The 25,866-nt window shown below is 44.5% G+C and overlaps 1 protein-coding gene across 1 annotated transcript in view; it reads right to left on the reverse strand.

Moving 5' to 3' along the window:
- Window positions 1-23,810, reverse strand: part of THSD7A (thrombospondin type 1 domain containing 7A) — a 221,924-nt gene extending 198,114 nt beyond the window's left edge. The window contains exons 1-3 of the mRNA XM_078782738.1: window positions 23,730-23,810; window positions 23,106-23,245; window positions 5,015-5,168 (exon numbers count right to left, since the gene is read on the reverse strand). Of these exons, the coding sequence (XP_078638864.1) occupies window positions 5,015-5,168; window positions 23,106-23,245; window positions 23,730-23,810 (375 nt within the window). The remainder of the gene's footprint in view (window positions 1-5,014; window positions 5,169-23,105; window positions 23,246-23,729) is intronic.
- Window positions 23,811-25,866: the final 2,056 nt, after the last annotated feature.

The following is a 25,866-nucleotide window of genomic DNA, read 5'->3' on the forward strand; positions in this document are numbered from 1 at the left end:
AATCACTGGTCAGAAGGTTCTCAAGACGGATAAACGTATTCATTTGTTAAGTGGGGTAATGGAGGGCGGGAAGAAAAATATATTAGAGTGGAGTGAGAACTTTAATGGTTATCAATCGGATAATAAATATTATAATTTTAAAATGGTATGTGGGAGAGGAGGAGGTCAAACAAGAACCCTCCGTGAAACATACCACTTTATACTTTCACAACAAAAGGTTAAGGAACCTGTATACTTTATAAATATACTTGATGGGGATGAGTTCTATAGGAGAATGGAACTCTTAAAAAAGTTAGAAAGAGATAATATATTTATAGGCTCATTAGTAGAGTGGTCTAAGGAACTACATTAAGGGGCTAGTGGGGGGAATAGGGTAAAAATTACATGTAAGTGAGAAGGATCATAGGTTCATAAGGCTAGAAGGATTATAGGTTCATAAAGGAAGAAAATCATAGGTTCATAAGGTGAGAAGGATTATAGGTTCATAAGGTGAGAAGGATTATAGGTTCATAAGGCGAGAAGGATTATAGGTTCATAAGGTGAGAAGGATTATAGGTTCATAGAGGGAGAAATAGAGGTGTTTATGATTTTTGAAAAAGACAGGGGGGTAAATGACATTAGATAGGGATTTCCCATGTTAAACGGAGGTGTCCCAGAAGCAACATTTATCACCTACTATTCCCCATCTGCGGCTCGTTGGCGAATCATCAAAACGCGCACCATCGAGGCTCCCAAGCATGTACCACGAGTAATGCCAATAACGATTAACATATAAATAACAAGAAGACGTCATGCGGAGCACGATACTTGCAAAATCCACCCCCCACCCCCCAAAGGAAAAAAATTCCATTGATACAGAAAATTGTCCATTTCATCAAGATTAAAATTGACAATCTTGATCAAAGCTCGGGTCAATAGGAAGAAAAGTGACGATTTTTCAGATGAAGATTGATGATTTTGGAATGTTGACCTTTGACCTTTGACCTCAAAAATAGTTAGTTTCCCTATTTAGTGACTCAATGTGCAAATGCTGTTAAATTTTCAAGTCAATCGGATGAAAATTGAGGATTTTTGTAACTTGGCCTATGTTGACCTCAAAAATACCTGTTGGTTGAATTCAGTGACCAGATATGTAAATCCTCTTAGAATTTCAAGTCAATCAAATGAAAATTGAGGATTTTAGAAATTTGACCCATGTTGACCTTTTGGCCTATGTTGACCTCAAAAATACTTGGTGGTTGAATTCAGTGACCACATATGCAAGTCCTCTTCAAATTTCAAGTTAATTGGATGAAAATTGAGGATTTTAGAAATTTGGCCTATGTTGACCTTTTGGCCAATGTTGACCTCAAAAATACTTGGTGGTTGAATTCAGTGACCAGATTTGCAAGTCCTCTTCAAATTTCAAGTCAATCGGATGAAAATTGAGGATTTTAGAAATTTGGCAAAGTTGGTGACCTTTGGCCTATATTGACCTTTTGACCCAAAAACAAAAGGCTTCTTGATTGTGACCAACTCTACCATTTGGTGAAGTTTCGTGAAGATCGGTTGAAAATTGTGACCTGTAGGCCGGTGACAAATAAACAGACAAACCGATAGACAGACAGAACCACAAACGCAACCGACCAATATACTTGAAAAATCTTCGATTTGGCAAGTAACAAGATCCAATCACGGCTCTCACACGTAAAAAAAAATGGAGGAAATAACCAATCAGCTCCTACCTATTATTCAATACCCCAGGTGGCTGGGACTTCCATAAATTAACCCCATGCTCTTTCAATCAAAGAAAGCTGCATAAAGCAACCAAGCAAAAAAAAAAAAAAAAACACACACACACACACACACACACACACACACACACACACACACACACACACACACACACACACACACACACACACACACACACACACACACACACACACACACACACACACACACACACACACACACACATACACACAATATATATATACTAGCGGGGTCACCCGTGGGAATCCCACGGGCATGGATGTGTGTGACATTTCGACATATTGAGTTAGATGCTGCACCTGCACATTCAGTTATATACAATGGTTACTGGCAATTGATCACATCCACAAATGATGTAATCCACACAATTTATGTACTTTACATAACGTTAATAGGAATACATGCCCGTGTAGATGGGAAATACAGTTTGTTTGAAATAAATCACAAATATCAGAAGAAAGTTTTTAAAATTTAAAACTATTCTCACTCAGAGTTAAACATCACCGTAATATTATGCGGTTGCTTCAACGTTTTCGGTGAATTATATGTCATTCCCATCTACACGGGCATGTATTCCTATTAACGTTATGTAAAGTACATAAATTGTGTGGATTACATCATTTGTGGATGTGATCAATTGCCAGTAACCATTTTATATAACAATGTGCAGGTGCAGCATCTAACTCAATATGTCGAAATGTCACACACATCCATGCCCGTGGGATTTCCACCCGTGGGAATCCCACGGGCATGGATGTGTGTGACGAATTTTAAATATACTAGGGCATGCCCGTACGTGGGTGCAATGCCCGTACGTGGGTACGTGGGTGCGAGTACGGTGACAATCCCCCCCCCCCCCTCTATTTACATGAAATGGTTTGGTCCATAAAATGTTTTGGTCCATTCGCAACGCCAAAGCGAACGGCGAACGGCTTGCGAGTACAGTGACAATCCCCCCCCTCTATTTACATGAAATGGTTTGGTCCATTCGCAACGACCACAGAACCTCCCCCCTCTATTTACATGAAATGGTTTGGTCCATTCGCAACGCCAAAGCGAACGGCGAACGGCTAAATCGCCATAGCTCGGTAACTACTTGTCCGATTAATTTCAAACCTTGAAAAGGCACATCCTCGGGTCCCCAGCAATATACCTGGCAAGTTTCAAGTATATCGGACCCGTGGTTGTCGAGAAACAGCGGTCACAGACAAACATACAAACATACACACAGAGATTACTGGAATTATAGATAGACTAGGGCATGCCCGTACTATATATAAGCTAGGACGTGCCCGTACGTGGGTGCCCGTTCCTTGCCAAAAAAAAAAAAAAAAAAAATTTGTGTAGGGGTGTGTGTGTGTGTAAACATCCTAGGGCGTGCCCGTACGTGGGTGCAAAAAAACATGCGTGCAAACAACAACAAAAAAAAACTTTGAAACCACGTGGCAGTAACGACCACAGAACCCCCCCCCCTCTATTTACATGAATGGTTTGGTCCATTCGCAACGACCACAGAACCCCCCCCCTCTATTTACATGAAATGGTTTGGTCCAAAGCGAACGGCTTGCGGTGTTTGGTAAAGAAATCGCCATAGCTCGGTAACTACTTGTCCGATTAATTTCAAACCTTGAAAAGGCACATCCTCGGGTCCCCAGCAATATACCTGGCAAGTTTCAAGTATATCGGACCGGTAGTTGTCGAGAAACAGCGGTCACAGACAAACATACACACATACAAACACACATACAAACATACACACAGAGATTAATGGAATTATAGATAGATGTCGACTGTTATTTTAGGCGGTGTATTTTCGTTTATCATCATGGCGCGATTTTAAAATATATATCTCTGCATTTTCCTCTCCAATACCTCCTCACACTTTACACACACACCGGCCCATGTTTACATACACACACACACACACACACACACACACACACACACACACACACACACACACACACACACACACATACACACACACACGTACATCGACACACATGCACACACACACACACACACACACACACACACGTACAGACACATATACACATATGCAAATATGTATACACATATGTATCCACATATACACATATATGCACATTATACACATATATACATCACACACACACACACACACACACACATACACACACACACACACACACACACACACACACACACACACACACACATACACAAAAACACACACACACACACATACAGACACATATACACACACACATATATATACACATACACACACACACAGACATATATATACACATACAACAACAACATGCATTTTAAGGCCATTTTCCCTGCTGGAGCGGGGGTTAGCCTACATACACATACACACACATATATACACACACACACATATATATATATACACACACACACACACACACACACACACACACACGCGCGCGCACGCGCACGCACACACACACACACACACACACATACACACACACACACATATACACACACACACACGTACACACACACACACGTACACATGTCGCACATGTATATATCCCACATCCCACATGTATATACATGTTTAAAGTGTACGTGCCCTTCCCCCCTCCCCCGCCCGGCAACGCTGGGTACTTCTGCTGGTAACTAATAAAATAAAAACGAAGAAATATCTCTCGGTAATTTCATGAAATTCGGTGGAATTGGATGAAAATCGCTCGGTGAATTCACTCGGTTTATTCGGTTCGGCTCGGTTCACTCGGTTTAAAGAAAAAGCGATGTCGACATGTTGCCGTCTGTGTCATGTTGGGCGGTGTATGATACTTGTTGGCGGTGTTGGGCGCGGTGGACGGTGTTGGGCGGTGATATGGTGTATTTTTAAAAATATATCTCTGCGTTTTCCCGCGTTGCTGACACCGAGTCTAAAACCATCAATAAAAATGAAATCAGATGGTGAGTTAGATTGGAGATAAAGGCGTGAGAGACTCAAGATCCGAAGGATCGGATCGCATTTTCTTCCCGTTTTTTTTCAACCGAGTCTAAAACTATGTTGGCGACTGCGAAAAATGAAATGATATATCGAATTAGAATTGAAATAAATCTGTGTGAGAGCGAAAGACAGCACGGGCCTAACTAAACAGGCCTCAAAGCTATTCGAGAAGGAGGAGTGGGTGGAGCTACTCTGCAAACCGAGTTAGCCACACCCCCGGACAGACGTCCAACAGAATCATCTTCGCCTATTATAATATAGATAAATCGCGTCATGTGTTTTCACCTGGGTGCACGAAGTCCATGCTTCCCATTCCCCCAGTACGCAGTCCTCTGGACAAGGATGAAGACATGGTCGTTGGACAGGAGGTGGTAACGTGGAGTCACAAAGTGAAGAAGCCATCTCCTGACCAGGTCCCTCTGCCTTGTTCATAACACACCTGCACACACATGGGAATGTTTCATTTTCAGTGAAAAGGTGCAGGTAGTAGATTAATGGGATAAATTGGTTGATTGCAAAATATAATTGATACATTTCCGATTTTTTTGGACTTCACATTATGCAGTGGAAGAATCACAAGAATATCGACAAAAGTTTACTGTAAATGGTGATTCACTATGTGTTATTGAATAAGATGGAAAGACAAATATATGGAAAAGTATGAAGAATATAAAAAAGTTTCAAATGAGCATTCGAATGCATTTGTAAAGATAATGAGAGGTGAAGGCTACATCTGAAATTAATATTCATATTATACACTGTTGGCAGAACAAGCCCAGATGGTGTCACCTGAGCAGTACTGAATTCGTTCAGTTTCACTATTGTTAAAGTATAAAAATGATTCAAATCACAAAATATTTCTTGACACTTTGCTCTCAAACACATCATAAGACCACAGTCAACAGCCATTATTGACAATATTTTAATGTCTGGATCTCAAGGTCTATGGAATTCTATGTTGTTTGAATTGAAAATAAAGAGATGCTATCAAAACAAAACATTCTTGAGAAAATCATTAAAAGTTTAATTTCGTTTTGAAAGGGCAGCGTTAAGTGTTGTCATGTTGCATTAAATGCGGTTGTTTTTTCCCAGAGTAAAATTAATTACAACAGAAAATGCAGTGGAGCTTGTAACATGGGAAAGAAAACAAGCCATTAGGTCATTGTAGCAATCTCTATTAGGTGAATAAAATACAATCATAGACAGAAATAAGAATGGTAAAAGCCTGTAAAGCAATGCACTTACTAAATGCGTTGTAAAACAACCAGAGAGCATAGAATGGCCTGCAAAAGTATTCACCCCCTCCAAAGTTTTCACATTTTGATGCCACCTGAGCTTGTTTCATGATGCTTTCAAATCAAACTTAATATATAGAATCTTCACAAACTACTCCAAAGTAATAAAGCTAAAAAATGCAGTTAAAATGTGAATAAGTTAAATGAACAGAGAAAATAAGATGATTCACAGTTGGATAAATATTCAAACCCTTTACCTAATTAACTCTAAATCACTTCAGGAGCAAATTATTTGTTTGAAAGTTTACAAAATAACCTGCCATTGTGGAGCTTTGCCATTTGTGGAGGACAGGTGGGTAAGAAAAATAGGTTTCACCTGCATGAAATCAGTATTTTAACTTAAAAATGAAGCTCTCCACTTATTTAAAGAGTTTTAAGGTGCAATTCACTTGTTCAAACAAGGCAAACGTGAAGACCAAGGAGCTTTCCAAAGATGTCAGACATAAAGTGGTAGAAAAGCACCGTTCAGGAGAGGGTTATAAGATTTCAGTCACTCATTATCCCTTTGGTAAAGTGAAATCCATCATTAACAAGTGGAAAATGTATTGTTACGGTTCGCGGTTAAGGATGTTGTTTGCCGAGCGAAGGCACCGCGACCTAACAGTTTCCCCGATTCACCCGATTCACCCAGACGTTGGCCGTATCGCGCCACAGCTATTCAATATGGAAACCTCTAAAGCGACCGAATGTAAAGAGGAAGAAGAAGAAGACATACGGAGGAATAACAGGTTTTATTAATTATTTTCACAAGCCAAGGCAAAGAGAGCAGTTGGTTATATACAGAAAATGGAAGGAGCAGACACACAGTGAAATCATTAGCTTACCTATTCAAGCTTAATTAATAAACCCCAGGACAACGTGAAAGACAGACAGACGATCACACTTACACGGGGAAATGCAGGCAGGAAGGAATGGCTTGGAGATGGGTGGCTTTTAGAGGCAAGGAAGGTTCAGCGGGTACTGGGCACGGTCGGGCCAGAAGGCACCGCCGTCAAGAAGCCGAGCTTTGGTCCCAAACTGCGCGGGCGAAGTTCCTTTCTCTGTACTGCTGCCTCGTGCGCTCCTTGCGTTGCCCCGGGTCCGCTTTTCCTGCAGCGCGGCACGTCTCACGGCGGCTCGGTCACACCTGCTCGTCTCCAGCGCATCTCCTGGACCCATCTCCGTAAAAGCTCATCTCTTTTGGGAGCGTCCCACGGCGGGTTATATAGGCCCCGCCCTTCACCCTTTCCGAACCTCCCCCAAACGTTCTCTCTCCGCCCTCTCAAGCCAAACCCCTCGTTCTGGGTTGGATGAGCGGGGCCGACTTACTCCTCCCCTCTATGACGAGGTGGAGACCCGCCTTTCTTCTTCGGCGTTACCTCGTGCGTAATGGAGTCAAATGCAGCAAAGTGGACGGCAGATGGAAATGCAGCAAAGTGCCTAAAGAGGCAATTGCAGCAAAGTGGCGAACCTGGCACTTGGAAGCTGCCATGGGGCGTCGGAGGGCCTACTCTTATTTAATTTGGTGCAATGAAGAGTCAAACTAGTGGGAAACACATCCTTAGCCTACACAGAGAATAAGGGACTAACTATTTAAAAGGATATATCGTGTCCTGTGTGTAGGTTTATGGAATTAACGAAGAGGACGAGCTGCGACCATTCTTTACATTACGAGGGTCAGTTACACACAACAAAACCATACTTTTCACATTCGTTACACTTTCTCAAAATTGTTACACTTCTCAAATTCGTTACACTTCTCAAATCCGTCACACTGCACCCTCCTTCCTTCAGGCCCGTCCTCGGGCCTACAAAACTTTAACTTAGTGTGACACGTAGGTGTAATTCCCTCTACAATTAACCTGACCCTGAGTGTGACAATTTTAAAACACAAATAAATATGTCCCCCTGCTGCATTGCACCCTGCCTAACAGATTTGCGCCCACAGGATAACCGAATTACGGAATCGTTTTCAAGCTATACATTTACGGTGGGGAGTATTATTTACAGTGATGTTCTTTCTTATTTACAACGCAACCCAGGACCTGTGTTTTTTTTTTCTTTTCTTGTTAGGGAAACAAAGAGAAGGAAATTCCTGTTGGGAGGGAGGAGACAGCACGCATTGCATCGATGCACCAGTACCAATAACAAACACCAAAGCACCCAAAAGCACCCAAACGCACCAACCAGTGCACAGTCATTACTGTTTGCAATAAACACACAAAAAAAACAACTGGTGGTGGTCTTCTTCTTTTCTGCTGGGCCGATGTTCTTCCCGATGTCTTCTTGCTTCATGCGGCCTACTTGGACATATAAAAAGCACAAACCGTGTCCATTTTTATTTAGGGCCACAGGGGCCAACTAAGGGTGGTCCACCTGTTTGGCATAGGTGCCACCTTACCGAGGTCCGCAAGCAAGATTCCCTGGCCACTATGGCCGGTCTCCAACAGAGGTGCCCTGCCCCAGAACCTGGGGTCCATCAAGTGGTACTTGGCCGCAGAACAGCGGTCCATAAAGTGGTACATCAATGCAATGCATGCTGGTTGAGAGGGTCCTGGCACACAAGACGACCTCCGTACGCTCCCCTCAACACCCAGTGGCGCACAGTCCTCAGGTGGGAGACAAAAGGGGGGGGGGGGGGAAGACAGATGAGCGAGGGGTAAGGTCACAAGGGTACACATCAAACAAGGCAATGCAAGGCGAAGTGCGTATGGAGAGCGAAGTGAGAAAGCTCGTCCCTACCGTACGTCACCCCCCCCCCTGTCACCTACTCTACCCTTGCCCTTACCCCATATTTACAAAATCTACACCTTTACAAATCCGTCGCTACCGTCACATCTTCCCCATATTTCCCCTACACCAAATTCGTCTCCACAATCCCTCGATCCAAAATTTGCCATCACCCAATTCATCATCAACCCTCATAAGGAGGAAGAGATGGAACATCAAGGCACAATGTCACACCCACGTCATGATGCGTCTCACATTCCAACATTTGCATCAATAAAAATAATAATAACCACCTGGCATGGTGTGGAGTACCTGTCACCTCAGGTGAGTGGATGCAGATGGTGCAAGGAGATTTTCATCCTAACTACTTTCTAAATGACATTAACACACTTTACACTACCCGGGGTCTTTCCCTGCCAATCCATTGGCAAACTTACACGATGGGTTCTAAAAACCAATTCCCATTGACCAAACTGTGGTGCTTCTCAATTTGGGGTCTCACTCCCCCGATTCATCTCCTGGTGCCCTTGCACAATTTCTGGGCTGAGACGTGTAGCTCTCCCAGCAGGTCTACCCAACTGCACACCTCCACCACTGTAGTTGCCACCCGAGCTTACCTAGCTCCTCACCCTAACCTAACTAACTGGGGAAGGCCCCTCCTGGCTCTGTCACCCCACTCGGTGCCCTCTGGCACTGGGCTACCCGGGTCCGTCCTCCGGATCCTCGGGCCCCATCCACAACTACCGGCTCCCAGAGCCCATCTGCGGCCTCACCTGGCCGACTTCCTCACAGTGGTGGAGTGCCCAAACCAACTACACACACGAACAGGCTACACGCCCAGCCATTTCCACAACACTAATGCACCCATCCAAATACCATTCTTCCACCACGCACCACAGATGCCAATATCCAACCACCATTTACCTATACCCTCTACCTAACACTTACACTACCCTCCCCGGGTATTCGTGATGGGGGTCCATCCTTCCCCCACTCACACCTTCGCACCATCCACTCCACTCCATAGTTTCCACCATACTCACTCCACGACCATCCATTCCAATACTCCATATACTCCACACTCCATGTATTCCACATTCCATGTATTTCACACAACTATTTATTCCATACACCTGTTGGTGCACACCTGTGCACTCACACCTGGTGCCACCTGCACCCTCCTTCCTTCCTGGACCATTTGGTCAACACCACACGCAATCACCACTACTCCCTCATACACTGCTCCATACACCTGTTCAGTTGCACACCTGTGCAATCACACCTGTTCACCATACACACGGCATCATCTAATCTACCTGGTGCCCTGCTAACTTAGTGCTCCACGTCTTCCCTTTAAACTAAGCACATACCACGTCATTATCATCCACACTGCCCTCTCTGCGTCCCCACTACAGGTGTCATTGTCACTACCTAATCTTAACGTCACCTAAGGTCATCTTCTAGGTCCCTACACATTATCCAAACCCTCCCTCGGCGAGCTTACACTGCCATAAACCCCATAAACTAGTGCTCCTTTGCCCCCGCTGTGAGGGATGGTGGATTGGCCATCCCACCACATCGGGGACGTCCCACTATCAATTTTGCTTACCAAATTCCAACCAATCAAAAATTTCCAATTACTGCCAATTCTACCCACTGTTCTAAATTTCGTATCAAATCACTATCACTATTACCATCATCACAGTCCACTCACTAGTGCCTCTCGGTGCGCCAATTCACTTCCACAGCCCGGCTTCGTAAAGCCGAGCAATGAATGCGGGTTGTTTGGTGCCAGCGGCTGGATACGTCCCGCATTCGGTGCAGGGACAGGGCTTACCCGGGCTGAGATCCCACTCACCACCTCGGCACCGAGCCATCCCATGGCCCGATCTCGACCTGCTGGATCGTCTCAACAAAAAGGGGTCGCCATGACGACCCTTCCTATCGGGATGCCCGCTCCGCCTAGTGGAGCATGGACGCGGCCGTTCAAAGCGAGGCCCAGCGTGGATCGCGTACGGCGGTCCTTTCGAACCCGCCGTGGTTCGGATCCCCGCTGGTCCTCGCGGCACGCGAAACCCGGCACGCACCGAGGGCCCGATTCGGCTATAAGTCGCTCTAACCGCTAACCCGGTTACCGTCGATGCCTCACCTGCATGCTTACACCCCGCAGCCCGTTCCTTGCTCATACATCCAGCTGTTCCCATGCTCCTCGTCATTGCCCCTTCTCTTACACACCCAGGTACACTCATTCCGCTCACAGACTTGGTCACACACCTGACCACCGAACACCTTGGCACACACTCGTCGTTCGCACACCTCACTAACACACCTCTTCGCGCCCCCTCCTCGGTCACCTCCTCTGTGACAATCACAGGTGTGCTCTCACTCGCACACCCAACCACGTGCCTCACGACCAATTCCAGTGTGCATTCCCACACACGCTCTACCCTTCCAGGGGTGCATCCTTCCATTCCAGGTGTACATCCTCTCTCACCTGTCACAACCAACTCACGCTCCGTGTCACTCTCACTACTTTCACCACCACTCTTGACAGCGCACTCACCCTTATTCTCGACAGCGCACTCTTTCCTCATGCACCTGTCCGTTACACACCTTTCTCGCGCACACTCTTCTGTTACTTCCTCCGTAACACTCACCACAGGCGTGCACTTTCTTGTTACATCCTCTGTAACACTTCTCACTACGGGTGTGCATTCTCCCTCACTCTTGACAGCGCACTCTTTCCCAATGCACCCGTCCGTTACACACCTTTCTCGCGCATCCTCTTGCGCACACTCTTCCGTTACTTCCTCCGTAACACTCACCACAGGTGTACACTTTCTTGTTACAGCCTCTGTAACACTCCTCACTACGCGCTTCCATGTGCTCCCTCGCACACGCGCTACGACCGACTCACTCTCGACAGCACACTCACTCCTTGGCGCGCACTTTTTCCTCACACACCCCAGAGTCGGACATTCTCGCACACCTCCTCCTTTGCACACCGTACCTGTCGCACACTTCAACAACGGCCTCTCACGAACACCCGGATCCAAATCAACCCCCAAGCCGACTGAAGCTTTCCTCACATCATATACATTTCCACGTATATCGCCACTCACCTTGGCACCTCGTCTCTGCACCTCCTTCGCCACCTGCAAAGTCTTTATTTGGTTAGCGAGCACATCATCACGATTTGAGCACCGACCTTGTACATATTCCATCACCTCCTCCTGTATTTCTCTCTTAGTTTCTGTCCGTCTCTTCTTAATTTCACTCACCTCTTCTTCCACTTCCTCTAATTTTTGCTTCACCTCTTTTATTTCCCGGTGCGTCTCCTCTATCTCGTCCTCTAAGGCTACCGTGACCGTCTCTATGTGCATCCTCACCTGCCGGTCCTTTGTCTCCATTACCTCTGTCACCTCGTCCAACCTCATTGTCAGTCCCTCACGTACCATCTGACATTGCCTCTGTGTCGCTATCAAGTCGTCCTTGATGTCTCTTTGTGTCGCTTTCAACCCTCCTAGTACCGCAGTGTTCTTTTGTACCTGCTCCACTAACTCCGTCTGTCCCACCGTCAGCTGTTCCACCTCCTCCGTCAGGTCCTCTATTCCCCCTTGTAACTTTGCCGTCCCATTTCTCACCTCTTTCTCTATACGCTTTTCACCTCGCTTTACCTCCTCGCGTACCCCCGAGACCTCCTCAATTACACCTCGTCGTATCTCCTCCTTCATCTCCTCCCTCTCTTTTGTAGATGCCACCCTCATCTGTCCCAATTAATCCCTCTGAGCATCCAGTTTGGCTTCTACCCCGATTTTCACCTCCTCTATCTGGTTCCCCATCTGTTCGACTTCCCGGGCGGATTGCTCCCTTATTGCCCGCAATTTGTCTTCCATCCTATTTTCTAGCCCCTCAACCCATTTTTCACCCCCTCTAACTGATTCTCTTGGGCAGCCATTCTATTTTCCACCCCCGTTAACCCATTCTTTACCTCTTTTATTCCGTTGTCTAACCCCTCAAATTTAGCTTCTAGCCGTTCCCCCATTTCTCCCATTTTGCCCCCCATTTCTCCCATTCTGTCCCCCATTTCTCCCATTCTGCCCCCCATTTCGCCCCCCAATCGCTCACTATCAGCCCTCGCTTCGTCCCTCATTGCCCCCATTTGCTCACTCTGAGCCCTCGCTTCGTCTCTCATTTTGGCTTCCAATCGCTCACTATTCTTTTCCATAAGGGCCTTCATTTGTATCATAAAAAGGTTCAAATCCACCGGTGGCGCTGCTACGGTCGCGGGGGCGGCAAAATTTGGTGCCGCTACACCCACGTGCGCGAGGACACCATTTTGCACGCCTGAAACCTCCTCAACCACCTCCTCCATATACATTTCCCCGAGGTCCTGGGTCGATTCTACCCCGTCTATCTCTCCCACCGGTAAAGTGAAATCCATCATTAACAAGTGGAAAATGTATTGTTACGGTTCGCGGTTAAGGATGTTGTTTGCCGAGCGAAGGCACCGCGACCTAACAGTTTCCCCGATTCACCCGATTCACCCAGACGTTGGCCGTATCGCGCCACAGCTATTCAATATGGAAACCTCTAAAGCAACCGAATGTAAAGAGGAAGAAGAAGAAGACGTACGGAGGAATAACAGGTTTTATTAATTATTTTCACAAGCCAAGGCAAAGAGAGCAGTTGGTTATATACAGAAAATGGAAGGAGCAGACACACAGTGAAATCATTAGCTTACCTATTCAAGCTTAATTAATAAACCCCAGGACAATGTGAAAGACAGACGGACGATCACACTTACACGGGGAAATGCAGGCAGGAAGGAATGGCTTGGAGATGGGTGGCTTTTAGAGGCAAGGAAGGTTCAGCGGGTACTGGGCACGGTCGGGCCAGAAGGCACCGCCGTCAAGAAGCCGAGCTTTGGTCCCAAACTGCGCGGGCGAAGTTCCTTTCTCTGTACTGCTGCCTCGTGCGCTCCTTGCGTTGCCCCGGTCCGCTTTTCCTGCAGCGCGGCACGTCTCACGGCGGATCGGTCACACCTGCTCATCTCCAGCGCATCTCCTGGACCCATCTCTGTAAAAGCTCATCTCTTTTGGGAGCATCCCGCGGCGGGTTATATAGGCCCCGCCCTTCACCCTTTGCGAACCTCCCCCAAACGTTCTCTCTCTGCCCTCTCAAGCCAAACCCCGCGTTCTGGGTTGGATGAGCGGGGCCGACTTACTCCTCCCCTCTATGACGAGGTGGAGACCCGCCTTTCTTCTTCGGCGTTACCTCGTGCGTAATGGAGTCAAATGCAGCAAAGTGGACGGCAGATGGAAATGCAGCAAAGTGCCTAAAGAGGCAATTGCAGCAAAGTGGCGAACCTGGCACTTGGAAGCTGCCATGGGGCGTCGGAGGGCCTACTCTTATTTAATTCGGTGCAATGAAGAGTCAAACTAGTGGGAAACACATCCTTAGCCTACACAGAGAATAAGGGACTAACTATTTAAAAGGATATATCGTGTCCTGTGTGTAGGTTTATGGTATTAACTAAGAGGACGAGCTGCGACCATTCTTTACATTACGAGGGTCAGTTACACACAACAAAACCATACTTTTCACATTCGTTAAACTTTCTCAAAATTGTTACACTTCTCAAATTCGTTACACTTCTCAAATCCGTTACAGTATCGTACCACCCAGACTCTACCAAGATCACGTGGCCCATACAAACTCAGCGGCCGGTCAAGCAGGAATATGGTTCGGAATGTCACTGTAAATCCAACAATGACTTTGAAAGATCTTCAAGACTCTATGTCCGAGATGGGGGTCAGTGTTCATCAATCAACAATATCCCTTTCCCTGTACAAAGCTCAGCTCTATGTACAGGTGGTACGAAAGAAGCCACTACTGAAAAAGGCGCAGATAAAAGCTCATACGGAGTTTGCAAAAAAAAGAAGCATATTAATGATAATGCAGGCATGTTGAGAAACGTTTTGTTGTCAGACGATTTGGTCGAAATACGCCAAATTGAAATTTTTGGTCGAGATTCAAAGCATTATGTCTGGTGCAAGCCAAACATTGCACAAAACCATCATGGTGGTGGCAGCATCATGTTATGGGGCTGCTTTTCATCAGCAGCACCTGCTGATCTTGTCAGGGAAAAAAGGACAATGGATGGTGCAAAGTACAGTAGATTCCTTGATGAAAACCTGCTTGAGTCAGCCATGAATAAGAAACTGGGTAACCTTGACCTTGTATACAAAAAACCTCCTCAGACAGATCCACTATCCCTTCATCCCTGGAAATAATGAGTCTTTGACTAATTTTAATCCCCCACTAGGGTGCATCAAACGCCCTTAGGTTCTTGGATTTTAATGTCTATTCTCTCAAATGTTACACTTGTTGGTAGAAGTATGTATGCAAAAAATAAATGAAATCAGAGGTGGTCCTGGGTGGCCACCGGCCACTTTTATATATTTAGGGCCATTTTCGGGGCCGCACTATGTAAAAATGTTTGATTTTGTTATTTTACACCCAAACCTAGTCATGTTTGGTATCAAATTGAAGGTCTTGATGAGAGGAATACAAATATAACAATTTTATGCAAAAAACGATGGTTTGATAATTAGTTTGTATTTTTACATGAATGAAATCGGAGGTCTAATCATGGGTCCCATACTAGTAGTCTAATAATATCCTTTATTTTCTTTCAGATGGCAGATAAGAAGACCAGATTAGCAAGTGCCATTTTTGGTCTTGGCAATGCTTTTACAGAAGCAGATGGTACATTGACAGGAGTCCGCCTCCCAACTTGCCGGCAGGTTCTTCGATGCGTGATGTGGTACATCCAGAAAGAAATATGTGAAGGCAAACAAACTCAGCCACTGAAATGGAAATCTGCCAGCATCGTCCTTATCCAGCTGAAAAAATTCTACACTAAAGCAAATATTCCTATGCTTTCAGACCATCAATGCTGCAAACTAATACTTGACCTTCTTAATGACAATAACAAATTGCGTCAAATACCTGTTTCTCGCCGAGAATCTCCAAGCACTTTGGCTAAGTTGCAAACCATGAATGAACGTCTTGATAAGACCTTTGGTGTATGGACAAAAGATGCAATGACAAACATTAAGAATGAGGAAGATAGAATATTTTTAGAGTCAATGAAATCTGACAGAGTAGCCTCATTTGGTGGTGTTGACAAGAAGAAAGTTGATAAAGATCATAGAAAAGAAAAACGCCTCTTAGCGGAAGCTTCAAGACGAGAACGTCATGAATCATCCAGTGTACAAGAGATGACAATTAGTTCTGTATGCTCTGATGATAGTGACTCTGCAGATAGCTTGGAAGAAACTGAAGAAGAGGCGATTCCAGAGTTTCAAAGGAAGCGTAGTCACCACAGATCAACATATGTAGGTACATCTGCCTTTATTCCTCATGATATTCTGAAAAGACATTCAGTTGTGTCTGTTGCTACTCGACTAAACATAACTCCTGTTCAACAGGTTGCGCTCACCAAAGCTGTAATTCAAGAGGCAGGAGGTGATCCACGTCGTGTGGCCAAGTCGTACTCAACTGCTGATAAGGCTCGACGATCAATAACAAGTGCTATCGCCAAAGATATTCAAGAAAATTGGATCGCCCCAACAGCTGCAACACTTCACTGGGATGGCAAGCAGATACCAACGCTCACAAACAAGAATGTCAAGGAAGAAAGATTGCCAGTGTTGGTTGGGAATGCCACTGATGTAAAGCTACTGAGGGTGGCTAGATATCCTCCTGGAAGTGATAGGTCATCAGGTGACATCATTGCCGAGCACACTTACACGTATCTACATTCATGGAAGTGCAAACAATCAGTTGTCAACTTATGTTTTGACACAACAGCATCAAACACTGGACACGTTACAGCTGCCTGTGTTACCATTCAATCAAAACTGGACCGTGCTCTTCTGTGGTGTGCATGTCGCCATCATGTTGGAGAGGTAATCCTGGATCATGTGTTTGACGTTCTCAAAATTGAGGCATCAAAGTCTCCAGAAGTATCTTTGTTCCAAAAATTCCAGAAGAATTGGGAACGCATATCGCATGCAAAGAATGAAAGTTTAACCAAAATTGACATTTCCATGTACAATGACTATGCACAACAGCTGCTTTTATCCTGCAAAAACAAGGTTTTAAGCACAATCCGCACAAGCGCTTCATACTGTAGGGAAGACTACAAGGAAATGGCACAACTCTGCCAGGTAGTCCTCGATGATGATGTCACAAAACAAGGAACACTCCACAGACCAGGGGCCATGCATAAAGCAAGGTGGATGTCAAAGATTCTTTATTCCATCAAAATATGCCTACTTGAAGAGCAAATTTCTCTACTACCTCGAGGAACTGTAACAACACAACATCAACAGAAAAAACTGAAGGAGTTTGTTGTTTTTGTTGTTTATATTTATTGTGATTGGTGGCTCATATGTCAGTCTGCTTCAAATGCCCCATGGTTTGATTTGTGCTTTTACAAGACTCTGCTCAACTATAAAGCTGTCAACTCAACCATTTCAGTCAGCGCTGTGAAAGCCTTTGATAGACATTTGTGGTATTTAACCCCAGAACTGGTTGTTTTGGCACTGTTCAGCAATGCAATTCCTCAAAAGGATCGTCGTGCCCTTGCAGATGTGTTACTGGCCATACAACCAGATGAAATGCCAAGCACTCCAAAACACCGCTACGGTTCTGGATATGGCAAACCGTCATTTCCAAAAATTACAGAAGCGACAACCCTGGCTGATCTTGTGAACGAGGACTCGTGGTTTACAGTAAACCTTCTTCACCTAGATATGACCTTCCTAACAGAGGATGTTGACACTTGGCAGAACAATGAGCACTTCAAGGCAGCCAAGTCCATTGTGGATGGGCTTAATGTTGTGAATGACCCTGCAGAGAGAGCAGTAAAGCTCGCAACTGATTTTGTCTCAACTGCAAGAAGAGAAGACCACTTCCAAAATCTTCTTCAAGTGGTTGAATGTGACCGCAAAGCGAGGCCAAATTTGCGGAAACGAGCAAAGTTGGAGTAGTGACATTGGCGTTGTGCTTAATACATTTTCAAACTTTTAATCAATGAAAGTACAATACTACAACACTGTACTACAACTTTGTAATATGAAGAACGATTTTGGTTAATTTTACATTGACATGTAAGGTTGTTTTAACTGTTTGATATTAGGCATTTAGTAAAAGTAGGACTTTACTTTTGTATATAGGTATAATGGTTAATTTTACATTATCTTGTAGTTAATTTTACATTATCTTGTAAAGTAGTTTAGCTGTGGCCCTAAATGGCCCTAAATATATAAAAGTGGCCGGTGGCCACCCAGGACCACCTCTGATTTCATCTATTTTTTGCATACATACTTCTACCAACAAGTGTAACATTTGAGGGAATAGACATTAAAATACAACAACTTTTTGAAAATCATGGGGCGTTTGATGCACCCTATCCCCCACCCCTCACCCACAACTCTCTCTCTCTCTCCTTTTTGTTTCACATCTCTGAATATACCTCCTTTATCTGATTTTTCCCAGACAATTTGATAAGGACATCCTGTTGCACCATGGAAAGTTACTAATGTTACCCAAATTTATTAGAATGGCGAAAAACTGCTCATCACAACTATAAAATAACCACCCTTCTCCCATCATGAGAAACGTAATCTGTCATTGCAAGAGACTTCAAAGACTTGTATCTTCTGCTTGTATCCTCTCATTTCCATTATCAGTTTGATTTCTGCCCAGGTACTTCCTCCTTGAGCATGCTGGTTCTTCTATGTCAACAATGGATGGATGCACTCAGTCTCAAACAAGAGATCAGTTTAATCTTTCAAGATGCCCTCAATCTTCTCAATTTGTCCTCATTGGGTCATGAAGTTTAAGGCCCTCCTTATAACTGTTATCTTGTGAAAAGAGGCTGAGTCTAAGGGTCTGCATCTTTCTTGTAATCTTTGTGGCTCTATCGCAGTGTTGCTCCTCCTGTCCTTTCATGTCCCTACCAAAGCCTGTCCCTCCAAGTTGGGGTGCAATTAGAATTATCTGAGCTACATAACCACAATATATTTATTATATATGCACATAAGCAGTACGCATGCTTTCGCTTGATATACGCAACCCGGGTTATTACCCTCGCCAGAGGAGAGGGTATTGCATTTCAGTCCGTTTGTTACATGCCGGAATAGATTGCGGCAAGTATGTTGGTTGGTTGGTTTGTTACTTGCCGGAAAAAATTCCAGCAAGTATGTTGGTTGGTTGGTTTGTCTCTGTCTGTCTGTTTGTTTGTGCGCAGTACTACGTCTACATCATTGCACAGAGAATCGCCAAACTTTACACACATATTTGGCTTGGAATAGGCTGTGACCCATTTTAGCTCTCTCGGCCCAAGGCCTCCATTATGACGTCATAATTCGATACTTCGACAAGTATAAAACTTCATCCAATCAAGATGCAATTTCTTGAGCGCCATGTCTACATAAACTGGTGGAGAAAAAAATAAATAATGATGACGTCATCGGTCACATTTTTGTTTTTTTTGGGGGATACAGAATCGAGGCTCGTGAAAGAGCTAACATTTATCAAACAAACAAATCAAACAAACAAGCAAACAAAGTATATAAAAAGGGGAGCGGTAGACAAGATGGGGAGAGAAGGGGAAGCACACAAACACAACATTTGAGAGCAGGGACATCGGGAGATGTGTGGGAGGGAGAGGGCTTGGGGGGAGGCAGGATAGGTATAAAACGCAAGGACACCAAGCACTTCCAGGAAAGAAGTTGGTATTTCAAAAAAGTGGATTTGGGGTGAAATTAGCAGGGGTAGAAAAGATCAAGGTTTTGGATGGGGGAAGTTGTCCTCTTTGGAATTGCATTGAAATTGGAAACCACGTGACATTGGAATTGCCCAGTCTGCAGAGTTTTCATCAAGGAATCTCCTGTACTTTGCACCATCCATTGTCCTTTTTTCCCTGACAAGATCAGCAGGTGCTGCTGATGAAAAGCAGCCCCATAACATGATGCTGCCACCACGATGATGGTTTTGTGCAGTGTTTGGCTTGCACCAGACATAATGCTTTGAATCTAGATTAAAAATTTCAATTTGGCCTATTTAGACCAAATCGTCTGACAACAAAACGTTTCTCCACATGCCTGCATTATCATTAATATGCTTCTTTTTTTTGCAAACTCCGTATGAGCTTTTAGATGCGCCTTTTTCAGTCGTGGCTTCTTTCGTACCACCTGTACATAGAGCTGAGCTTTGTAAAGCGAAAGGGATATTGTTCATTGATGAACACTGACCCCCATCTCGGACATAGAGTCTTGAAGATCTTTCTAAGTCATTGTTGGATTTACAGTGACATTCCGAACCATATTCCTGCTTGACCGGCCGCTGAGTTTGTATGGGCCACGTGATCTTGGTAGAGTAAGTGAAAGGCCCTCGGAGATAGCGTCATCGCGGGAGATTCCAATGATTCTGAACGCTTTGGTTTCAACAGCGTGAAGACGAGCTAGGTGTGAGGCAGAAGCACCAGCCCAGAGGGGAGAGCAGTACTCCATTGAGCTGCGGATGAAAGCCTTGTATGTAGTGAGGAGCTCAGGTGTGCCAAGGAAGGACTTCGCACGATGGAGGATGCCCAGTCGGCGACTGGCTTTGGAGGCCAGCTTGGAAATGTGGTTTTCCCAGGAAAGATCATGGCAGATAGTGAGACCCAAAAGGTTGAGTGACAGAACTTCTTGGAGAGGATTATTCAGAAAGTAGATGGGAGGGTTGTCCAGTCGGTCTTTTCGGAGAGACATCGTAAGAGTGTGAGATTTGTCAGGATTGAACGACATGTTCCACTTGTTTGCCCAGTCTGTGATTTTGTCCAGGTCTGCAGAGAGTGAGGAGGCTGCAGACTGCCGATCTGAGGGATGAGGAATGGAGCTGCAGAGAGTGGAGTCATCAGCAAAGAGATACAGAGGATTTTCAAGAATCAGAGAGATCATTGATGAAGACCAGAAAAGTGGTTCGGCCGCCATCTTGGAAAAACCGAAAGACTTTCCACCTCTATATCTCCGAAAGTGCTGAATAGAAAAAATTGAGACATGGCTCATTGTAAAGAACTCTCCATGAGGAATAAAATATGTTAATGATGATGTCATAGGTGCCTTCATTATGACATCATAATTCGACAAGTACAAAACTTCATCTGATGAAGATGAAATTTCTTGAGCATTAATCGAGGAATAAATTAGTTTAGAAAACAAATAATGATGACGTCATTGGTCACGTGGTTCGGCCGCCATATTTGTCCAAAATGGCCGATAAAAAAGTACATTCCAGCAAGTCCTCGGTCTCTGACCGATTTTTCATCTGTCTGTCTGTTTGTGTGCAGTAATACGTCTACATTGTTGCACATAGCATCGCCATACTTTACACACATATTTGCCTTGCCCTGGAATAGACTGTGCCCAATTTTTAACTCTCTAGGCCCAAGTCAAGCTCAAGGTCACCCAAAACGTGAAAATCGTGACTGAAGCGTAAAGCCGCGATGAGGTGGATTTTCATTGGGACCTTCATCCTGATTTCGTTACCTCCGCCACCAAAGGTGGATGGAGGTTATGTTTTCACCCCCGTCTGTTTGTTACTTGTCGGAATAGATTCCGGCAAGTATGTTGGTTGGTTGGTTTGCTACTTTCCAGAATAGATTCGCCGGAATAGATTTTGGGTGGTGAGGGGGCTTGAAGCCAGATTTTAATCTTACAGCCGCCATGTTGGTGCTCGCCATCACTGCGATGCGAAGCGAAAAACGCCTCAGAGCAGTCACATTCACAATCGCTATGTCACATGTACTCCCGATACGTGTTTCCTTCATTGTAAAAACTACCAAGTCAACAGTTAAAAGGATTTTGAGCCAATCGGTGTTACGGCCTTGGCAAGATCGATGAAGACAGCGATCTGTTAGCTTATACATGGCCCAAATAGCTATGTGGAATTCTCTCATGTAGAGATTAAACCCACGTCGTTTGTACTTTGGCAGAGGTCATTATTTACTTTTAATGATCCAAAATGGCCGATAAAAAAGTACATTCCGGCAAGTCCTCGGTCTCTGACCGATTTTTCATTTGTCTGTTTTTTCTGTTTGTCTGTTTGTTTGTCTGTACAGAATAAATATGATTTTCTCTGCAACCGTTGGTCCGATTGACAGGATATTTTCACCAGAGGTGCAACTCCACCTGTAGAATTTTTTAATGATAATTATGACGTCATAGATCATGTGGTTCGGCCACCATCTTGGAAAAATCGAAAAACTTTGCACCTCTATCTATATCTCCGAAAGTGCTGAATAGAAAAAATTGAGCCATGGCGCATTGTAAAGAACTCTCCATGGGGAATAAAATATGTTAATGATGATGTCATAGGTGCCTCCATTATGACGTCATAATTCGACAAGTACAAAAACTTCATCCGATCAAGATGAAATTTCTTGAGCATAATCTAGGAATAAATTTTAGTTTTGAAAAAAATAATGATGATGTCATCGGTCACGTGGTTCGGCCGCCATATTTCTTTTAACACAAAAGCTTTAAAAACCACTGAAAATACATCCTGGCGAGGGTTTGTAATCTCTGATTGTTCTCTTTCTTGTTTTTTTTTTGGGGAGAGATAAAGGTAGCAGTATGTTTCCTATTCACTGCCCAAATAAAAGGATGTCTCAGAAGAATGTGTTGCATGCTTCAAACAAGATTGCCCGTAGGATGGTGCTCTGCTAGTTTAAAGAAGAAAGGAACTTCCATTCACATATATAACAGAATAGAAAGAAAAAGAACCACCTTTAGAGGCCATTTTTCCCTGCGGAGCAGGGGTTGGCCTTTTTCGGGCATCGTAGTCCCCTTTTTCTGAAGCAATGTTTTGCAGCCGGATGCCCTTCCTGCCGCCAACCCTGTTAGTCGCCTCTTGCGACACACAGGGAATTACCAGTGAACTGGTACTCAATTTGCCAATCTCAGAAGGATGACAGGCTGAGTCAACCCCACCGGCATTAATTCAGCGATTGACCGGGATTCAAACCCAGGATCCTTGGATTCCAAGCCGGCACCCTAATCGCTAAGCCAACACCAGCAATCACATATTTAACAGAATGTAAAACCAAAATCATTATGAAGAAGATGATTAATATAAATTCAAAATTTTTGATGATGGGGATTGCAGTTCAAATCCCATGCACTCTCGATTTGGCAATTATCTGCTCATGTCCTTGCAATTTATATACCTTTTCACTGAAATCTCCTGATACGCTTGCCCTGTAAGTGATACATACAGTATATGTTCCTCCATGAGCACTGGTCCTTGTTCATTACCAGACTCGGCGGGATTGTAGCTCAGAATTGTCGCTGATGTTGCAGGATTCCTGTGGCCATGTCACGTTACAAGCAAACCAAGGCCCAGTCATCCAGAAGTACTGCTGGCAGGAAGCATGGCAAGGAACCACTTCATACACCTGTGAATAAAATATAGTACCATAAAGAGGCGATAAGAAACAAGTTGTTAGTTTAAGCAATCTAGAGATAACCATAACGAAATAAAAATAAATAAATGTGCAGAAATGCTTGGGGTTGGTATCAAATATAACTATTGATCCTCCACTGGTCATATTTAATGACCCAAAAGTTTGGTTAAAACAACCAACATTGAAATGGCACTTGAAGGCATCAATTAGGTAGAAATAGTCAAAAAGAGATTATAAGTTTAAAGATTTAAAGTTAGTGTTCTAATTGTATTCAGACTGCTGGTGAAAGTCACTAAAGCTCCTTTGGGTGTTTGACCTGTTTGGTGTACATACTGTATCTGAGGGTATGGTCTCTGATCCTGCATTGAATACCTATGTACTGTTGATTTATCCACATTGTGTATTGATGTTCTTGTAATTTGTTAAAATATATACTAGTGTTCTGATGTCCTTGTCCTACATTTGATTTACGTACAAGTTCAGGTGTAGACTTAGTGGTGGTTGCCTGGATGGCACGAGTGACTCCACAACCATTTATGAAGATCATTTTTGACATTTAGCAAAGTTATTTTCGTCATTACTGGTCCTTGCACACTATCATGGTTTCTGAATTTCCCTTAACACTCAACTCGCATACTATTGGTTGTTTCCTCTGTATTGGCACATTGAATCATAAAGGGTTTCCACTGGAAGACACGTGAGAATGCAGAATGAGGATAAAATGGATATAGAAGTGCAATATATATATATATATATAAAGTTGGGGGGGATGGGGGGGGAGGAGAAAGAGGAGGGTGTAAGGGTGGATTAACGGGTGTATAAAAGATCATGGTTTTGGATATGATATGATGCTGAACAGCTGTCTTGAAGACCTCGAGGGAGAATCAGATTGACGAGAATGTGGAAGTTGATTCCACTAGTGGGGAAAATAACAAAATGAGTGGAGGTGAGCAGTGATTCAGGATCTTGGTAGTTTCACTTTAAGGGAGATGCTGGTGGACCATTGCACCCTGCAGAAACCTGGGTGGGACAAATCACCCTGCAGTTACCAGGGAGGGACATGTTGAAAGATGGTGATGGATATTAACGGTATGGACCTCAAATATCCAGGGCCTTCGTTCAAACTTAACTGATCTCTCCATACAGGTTGCTTCTGACAAACCAGACGTGATCTGCTCAACAGAAACTTTCCTCCTTCATGATGTCTCTGATTCCTTAGTATCTCTCCCGGGTTACTCCCTCCTCCGGTATGATAGACCTGAGCCTCGTCCTGGAGGTGGGGTTGCTATCTTTATCAAAAACTCTCTTCCTCACTCGCCCTGCACTGCACTCTCTCCACCTCACCCCCAGGAATACCTCTGGCTACGGCTTCCCCTTCGCTCCCACCTCTTGTTCATATGTGTGTTGTACCATCCACCAAACAGTGATGACTCCATCTACATCTCGCTGTCTGATAATATGGACCAACTTCTATCTACTCATCCCAACTCTCTCTTCCTCATATGTGGTGATTTCAATTGTCACCATGCCAGTTGGCTGGGTGTGGGTACCTCTCTCACCAGCCATGGCTCCTCAGCAAAGGACTTCTGTGACTCACTGGGACTGACACAATCTGTCAATTTCCCAACCCGGATCTCAGTCAACGGAGCATCTTCTCTTCTGGACTTGGTTATGACTAACTTCCCTGAAAATGTCTGCTGCTCTTCTTCTGCTCCAATCGGCTCATCTGATCATGTGCTTGTTAAAGTGGACATCTCTCTGACCATTCTCAGGGAGCCTGCTCAGCGTCGACGAGTCTGGCATGTCACTCAGGCCAACTGGCACGGTCTTCAAGCAGCCATCAATCATCTGGACTGGTCTCCAATCTCTACCACCTCTGACATCAACTCATCCTGGGAATTCTTCCAAAGTAAATTGCTCTCTCTCATGCACAGATTTATCCCATCTCGTCTTCAGTTGTCATACCCTTCCTCCCGTCCATGGTACACGGAATATTGTGGTGAGGCTGTTGCCCAGAAACAACTTGCCTTCGTCTCCTGGAAAGTAAATCCAACGGAAGGAAATCTCATTTCCTTTCACAAAGCCTGAAACAAGTGTGTGTCCCCCTCAGGAGAGCCAGGAAAAAATATCTCTCCGTTCTCAAGACCGAATTCTCTTATCTGTCTCCCTCTTCCAAATCCTGGTGGCATCTGGTCAAATCTGTTTCTGGTGTTTGTTCCCCATCCATCCCCTCCCTTACCTCAAACGGCTACACAGCTGACTCCGCACGTGAAAAAGCTGAATGCCTCAACTCTGTGTTTGCCTCTAAATCTTGTGTCCCAAACCCATCCCTCTCTGTATCCACCGTACCCAGTCGTACCCAGCTGCTCCTGGACTCCGTGTCCTTTCCTCCTGACAAGGTGGAAAAGTTTATATCAAACCTCGACTCTGATTCTGCAACTGGACCTGACGGCATCAGCCCACGGGTCCTAAAATCCTGTTCTTCCGCTCTTTCACTCCCTCTCTCTGTTCTCTTCACCCTCTCTTTTGCTCAAGGTCAACTGCCATCTGCTTGGAAATCAGCCAACATCACTGCTTTACACAAAAAAGGTGCAAAAACAGATCCTAGCAAC

Source organism: Myxine glutinosa, chromosome 7 (assembly GCF_964187855.1).
Source record: "Myxine glutinosa chromosome 7, kmMyxGlut1.1, whole genome shotgun sequence".
In the NCBI taxonomy this organism is placed as follows: domain Eukaryota; kingdom Metazoa; phylum Chordata; class Myxini; order Myxiniformes; family Myxinidae; genus Myxine; species Myxine glutinosa.